The sequence below is a fragment of the Gekko japonicus genome, unplaced genomic scaffold, assembly GCF_001447785.1.
Source record: "Gekko japonicus isolate JY-2015 unplaced genomic scaffold, Gekko_japonicus_V1.1 scaffold1774, whole genome shotgun sequence".
Classification (NCBI taxonomy): domain Eukaryota; kingdom Metazoa; phylum Chordata; class Lepidosauria; order Squamata; family Gekkonidae; genus Gekko; species Gekko japonicus.
In genome coordinates, this window is record NW_015159768.1 from 89,029 (window position 1) to 95,427 (window position 6,399).

Consider the following 6,399-nt stretch of genomic DNA (forward strand, 5'->3'; position numbering starts at 1 on the left):
CCCCCCCCGCAATTCCTCGCGGGTTCCCACTTGTATATATCTATGTATTCCAAACTGATTTATTTATTGATTGAATTTATACCCCGCTCTACCCCCAAAATGGGCTCAGGGCCAAAGTTCCCTCTAAGCTGTGGAGTCTTGTGAGCAAAACTTCTACTTTGTGAGCTACTGGCATTAAAATTGTGAGCGGGCGATTTGGCGACTGCATAAATCAGTTTGCTCTGTAGCCCTCCTTCCTGAGCGAGGACAAAAACGTGTGAGCCAGAGGCTAAAAAACTGTGAGCTAGCTCACACTAACTCAGCTTAGAGGGAACAGTGCTCAGGGCAGCTTTCTCCCATGCATTAACTCTATCGAACTTCACATCTGAAGGCTATGATATGATATTTTTTATCAACGATTGGGTGTTTTTAACGGTAACTGTTTAATCCTCCTATCTCCTGAGCTGGTCCTTCTGCTGTGAAGAGACAACAGCAGCAAAACGGCCCTTTGAGAAAAGTTTAGACCGTGACACTGCCTTAGACTGAATCTGACCCTCAGTCCGTCAAAGTCAGTATTGTCCACTCAGACTGGCAGCTGCTCTCCAGGGTCTCAGGCGGAGGTCTTTCCCATCTCCTACTCCTACATGAGATTTTTAACTGGTAGTTTCCAGGCGAGCTGTGTGAGGCCGCCCTAATTCTTAAATAAATTTCAACTTGTCTTTCTTTCTTTCTTTTTTTTTGGTGGGGACAGTTCACCTCCTGTCGGATACAATTCAGGGTGTCACAGCGACCGTCACGGGGGTACAATATCAGCAGTCCTGGCTCTGTATCATGTAAGTACAGCTCGATCCACAGTCTGTTGTATTTTTAAAGTATGCATTTCATGTAGCTCTTACCATAGGAGCTCTGTTCTGCCTTCTGCATATGCTTAGAAGCTTCTCGAGGAAGAACAAGTTTTCTAATGGGACACTAGGTAAAAGGTAAAGGTTTCCCTTGCTCGAAAGCCCGTCGAATCTGACTCTAGGGATGCGGTGCTCATCTCCGTTTCCAAGCCGAAGAGCCAGCGCTGTTCAAAGACATTTCCATGGTCACATGGCCGGCGTGACCAGGGGTCATTTCCTGCAGGAGCGCACAGGAGCGGAGCTCTGGCAGTAAAGAGCCCAGGGGGTGGGCACATGCAACAAGCCCCGCCCCCTGCTCCCAGCAGCCCTCAGTCAGAGCAAGAAGCAGCCAGGTAAGTTGCAGAGCCCCCCCGCCCCCCCGGTCCAAAACAGTCCAGTGGCACCTTTAGGACCAAGTTTTATTCAGGTACAAGCTCTCCCTCCTCTGCAAGGACAGATCTGCACATTCTCCCCTCCCCCAATAGCTAGCAATCCAAAAGAGTCCAGTGGAGCCTGAGTGGTGGGTGTTGCCTTCTGACACACCTCCGGTGATGTCAAGGGTGTGTGGCCTATGCAAATGAGTTACGCTAATGAGTCACGCGGATGAGCTCCTGCACCTCTTTTTCTACGAAATGACCCCTGGGCGTGACTAAACACTGAGGCGCATGGAATACTGTTACCTGCCCACCGAAGCGGTACCTATTTATCGACTTGCAATTTCTTGCTTTCGAACTGCTAGGTTGGCAGGAGCTGGGACCAGAGACGGAAGCTCACTCCGTCACACGGCAATTGGGTCTCGAACTGCTGAACTACCTCTTCACCACTTGAGCCACTGCAACGCAATGGGACATGAGTAAATGCTAATTCAAAGGACATATTTTCGCAAATATCATTGACACCAACAGCCCATTGCTGATACTTTTAGCTCTTTCTGTGCTAAGAGTACTTCACAGTAGTCCTCAAAACCATCTTTTAAGGTAGGAACAGGAAGGCCTTCCACTAGGAAACCTAGCAGCTCAGGGGTCCATCCCAGAACCCAGCATCCTCTTTCCTGATTAACTTGCATCAAACTGCTATGTGATGTTTTCACTATGTAATTATGTAGTGTGTATTTCATTTCTAGGTTTTAATATGTATGCTAGCTGTGATTTAATATGCAGGCCAGTAGACCCTGGGGGGGGGGGCTGGATGAGTGATTGAAGCACGTTATGATCCAATGGTAGCTGCACCTAGTGGGTGGAGCTGACTGGTTGGTTCCAAGAGGCTTTGTGGGCGAGACACTTAGTAGAATTTGTGCGGAGGCAAGATGAGTGTGATTTGATTGGCTGCTGAGAGTGTGGGAGGAGGGGTGTCTGTGAAGTGATTCTGTGTGTGAAGTTTGAAGAGAGAACATGGTCTGTGTGACTATGGGATTTTGAGTCTAATTCTGTGTGAATAAGACCAACCGTTTAGTCTGTGTGACTAAGAGAGCTGATTCCATTCAGTGTGAATAAAACAAAGAGACTAAGCCTGGGTGGCTATATAGATGAGAGAGTATACTGAGTGTATAAGCCTGTCAGAGTGGAGTTTGGCGTTTGAGAGACTGTTTGTGGCACCAAGCTTTGCCAGTTATATCTACAAGTTCCTTTCTTCAGTAACTGTTCAAAATAACCAGAAACCTATTTTGTCCTTTATTAAATAAATCAATTTTTGTTTAAACTTATCCCCGAAATCAGTACAGTCCTTCCTCAGGGCCACATAGTTTTCTGAAGTTCCCAGACCCTAGGTCATTCTACCAGCAGAGAGAGAGATTTGGAAATTTTAATTCCTGGTGGCAGCAGAAATCTACCAAGTTTAGGTACACAAAGCGTGTTTAAAGGTAAAACTGTCTCCCCAATAAGCAAGAACGCCGCAGGTTGGCTGTTCTTGTTTGTGTTAACTGCACACTAGCCTGGTTTTTCACGTTAAAGCAGTTTGGTTCGGTTTTAGATGTTGATGTTCCATCATAAAGTCATAGAGTAGGACAGCAGGTCGCTCTGGTCCAACCCCCGTTCAGGGCAACACCTCCAAAACTAGATTATCCCAGAAGAACGGCTGTCCAGACGCTGCCTGAAGACCTCCACCAAGGGAGGGCCCTACCCCCTCGAGGAACCGTCCAGCTGCTTGTACCTTTAGGAAGTTTCTCCAGACGTTCAACATCTGGCTTGTTGCTTTTTTAGTGAACTTCTTTTAAGTTGTTCTGAGGATCCTGTGTGTCATGGGCTGGGGTGCCGGTCAAAGGGAGTCCAAAACAGGCCAAGGTCAGGAGCCAAGAAGACAGTGCAAAGTCCAAAAAGCCAAGCCGGGGTCAGGAGCCAGGAACACAGAGCCAAGTCCAAATCACTAACCAGAAACTTAGTCCAAAGCCAAGCCCGGGGTTAGGAGCCAGGAACACAGAGCCAAGTGGTCTAGGTGGAAGGTTGATTAATGATGTCACGGCAGAACCTGACACTAGGTGCAAGAGCCAAGCCGAAGGGAATGCAAGCAGCGCGAAGCTGACTCGTTGCTTCCACGAAGAGTACTGCCCAGAGTGTGGAGTTAAATGCTGCCACCAATCACTCTTCGCGACCCCGTGATCTGGTCCATGGGGTCGCGAAGAGTCGGACTCGACTGTGCGACTGAACAACAAAACAACCAATTAGCCAGCTGCACGATTGCCCAGGCTCCTGTTAGAACTCTGGGCTGGCTGAGCGTCTCCCTTGTAGCCTGGCCTCTCTTCGCCTGGTTGCTAAGTTTTGCCGCAGTCGCTCCCTTAAACGAATCACGTGTGGGGGTGAGTCAGGAGGACTTTCAGCTTGCAGTTCTTCCCTCTTATCTGGGCCAGGTGTGAAGACTGCTGTTGCAGGCACTTGCCAGCTATCCTCCTCTGCTGCTTCAGAGGGGCCAGCTGCGGTTTCTGCAGGCTCTGTCAGCTCATCCTCATCCACGCCCATGACACTGTGGACATGGAGTTGGGGATGATGTTACCTAAATGAACTGTACCACACAGAGACCTTCTTTTACTTAAAAAAAAGTCAAGAATGCCTCCTGTCAGATAGAGCAGGGATCCCCAGTCTTTGTTTGTTTGTTTTAATATTGTGTGTGCATATGAGTGCGTGTGCACCTGGAAGTCATGTTGACCTCTGGTGACCGACCCCTACTGGGGGCCTGGAGGATATTCAGAGAGGTGGCTGAATGAAGCCTGCCCCCGCCTCCTGACTGCTGGTATTCCAAGGAGGTCTCCCATCCAAGTACTTGCTAGAGTCAACCCTGCTTAGCTTTTGAGACCTGACGAGATCGGGCTTGCCTGGGCTATCCAGGTCAGGGCGGATTTCCCAGTCTTTTTGAGCCTGTGGGCGATTTGGAATTCCGATGAAGGGTGGCGGGTGCAAGAACAAAATGGCTGCCGTGGGATGCAGAACCACACACACATACAAAGGGAGCTCAGGTGCATTGATTTACAGTCATGTAACACAAGAAGAAGAAGAAGAAGAAGAAGAGAAGAAGAGATTGGATTTATTCCCCATGCCCTTCACTTGGAGTCTCAGAGTGGCTTACCAACTCCTTTCTCTTCCCCTCCCCACAACAGACATCCTGGGAGGTAGGTGGAGCTGAGAGAGCTCTGACACAAACTGCTCTTTTTCAAGGACAGCTGTGCCAGAGCTTGTGACTGACCCAAGGTCACATCAGCAGGTGCAAGTGGAGGAGTGGGGAATCAAACCCGGTTCTCCCAGATTAGAGTCCGCACACTTAACCACTACACCAAACCACTACACCAAACACAAGATTTTTAGCTTCAGCAAGGACACGGAAGTTCCATTTTTGTTGACCATCGGTTAGCCTCTGAGAAACGGCCAGATAGTTTAAAAGTCCACAAGCGGGGCTAAAAAATCCATGCGCCTTCTCCTACAGAACTGATTGTCAGGTAGCCCTGCCCAGGGGTCATTTCATAGAAAAAGAGCTAGGGGAACTCATTAGCATAACTCATTAGCATATGCCACACCCCCTGACATCTGGGGCCCGGCGGTGGACCTGCAAGGCCAGCGGGAGTGCAAGGAAGCCCCGCCAAGGCCCTCCCTGGCCCCAGGCAGGCAGGGGTGGGGAGAGGTGGGGAGGAAGCAACTTACCCTCCCTCTTCTCCTGCCTCCTCCTGGCTGAATGAGGGCTGGAAGCGGGGCGGCCGGAAGCAGGGGGCGGGGCTTTGTCATGTGCCCCGCCCCCCTGCACCTCACAGTTTAGGCGCAAAAATGCTTGCTCGCTAGCTTTTGCCCGTGTGCATGGAAACTAACTATTGGCTTTTGCAACTGGGGAGGCGGGCAGTTTGAATATCCTATAAGTCAGCGGCCATCATATTACAGGCCATTCCTAACACAAGCTGTATACGAGTTACTTTAGTCCTGGGATTACCAAATGAACACTTATCTTCTGAAGAAGCCTGCGTGTGTGGCGTTACCTGCCTAAAGTTCCTGACACTGATGCGAGCTTGTCAGGGAAGTGTAAAGTGCCCGATAGTGTTGAGGCAAGCGTGTCCCCGTTTGACCTCCTCTCTGGCAGGTTCTGTGGGAGGGATTCATAAGGCACCTGTCTGGGCTTCTCTGTCCTCCCACGGCTTGGTTATGGGAGACTGGGTACGGAACAAGTGTTCAGATTAATTAAACGCATGCGGCGGGCGGCCGTAAATTCCACATTCCCTTCTGCGGGCGGCAGCCCCGAGGACTGAATAATTCAGGGCCGATGAGTAATGCGCCGTTCTCTTGTAAGCGAGGCCCGAGAAATATGTTTCGAGGCGGTGGTACCCCACGGAGGGTTTGCTGTACGGTCCCCCCCCCCCATCCCTTTTGTATTCCTGATTAATAGAGAGAGTCGTTTTGGGGAGCCGTGGATGGGTTAATTGCCGCGATGATTGTTTCAAAGCTTTTCTTTTAAAAAATTGTATCTTATTATTTGGTGAAGGGGGGGGAAGCTTTTAATAGCCGTGTGAGTTTGGACAGTGTGCAATTTTGTCTTAAAAGGGCTATAAATATAGGGCACGACTGGCAAAAAAAAAAAAAAGAATATTAAGGCCGGCACAAGCTGTCAGATCGAATAAAGCGCCTCCTGTATTTGTAAGGCCTGATTACTGGGAGGAAAAGTCCGAAATGTGCATTTAGACACCGGGCTCCTGTCGTTTGCAATGCCTCTTCCCTCATCTCTCGTGTGAGTGACGCATCAAGTGAATGCCAGTCCGCTGTTTAAAAATGCAAATAAGCCCCCGTTGTTAGCAGAGGACAGCTTATGGGGCCAGCGCTGCGCTTAATGAGAAGATTGTATTTTATAGAGCAGAAAACAAATGAGGTCGTGGAATTCTCTTGTGGAATCGAAGTGAATACAAAGAGAAACCTTTTAAGGATCTTCTGCGTCCTTACCAGAGCAGAAACTTTATCCCTTCATTATCTCCTTGGGGAGGGGCCGTGGCTCAGGGGTAGAGCATCTGCTTGGCATGCAGAAGGGCCCAGGTTCAATCCCCGGCATCTCCGGATAGAAGTGTTAAGTAGGAGGTGAT

General features: G+C 49.5%; 1 protein-coding gene across 1 annotated transcript in view; it reads left to right on the forward strand.

Annotated features, from left to right (window-relative positions):
* The window catches only part of SLC4A11 (solute carrier family 4, sodium borate transporter, member 11), a gene marked incomplete at its 5' end in the record, with an annotated part of 170,768 nt that overhangs the window by 51,955 nt on the left and 112,414 nt on the right, over positions 1–6,399 (forward strand). Inside the window, one exon of the mRNA XM_015406518.1 lies at positions 731–812. Coding sequence (XP_015262004.1) covers positions 731–812 — 82 coding nt within the window. The remainder of the gene's footprint in view (positions 1–730; positions 813–6,399) is intronic.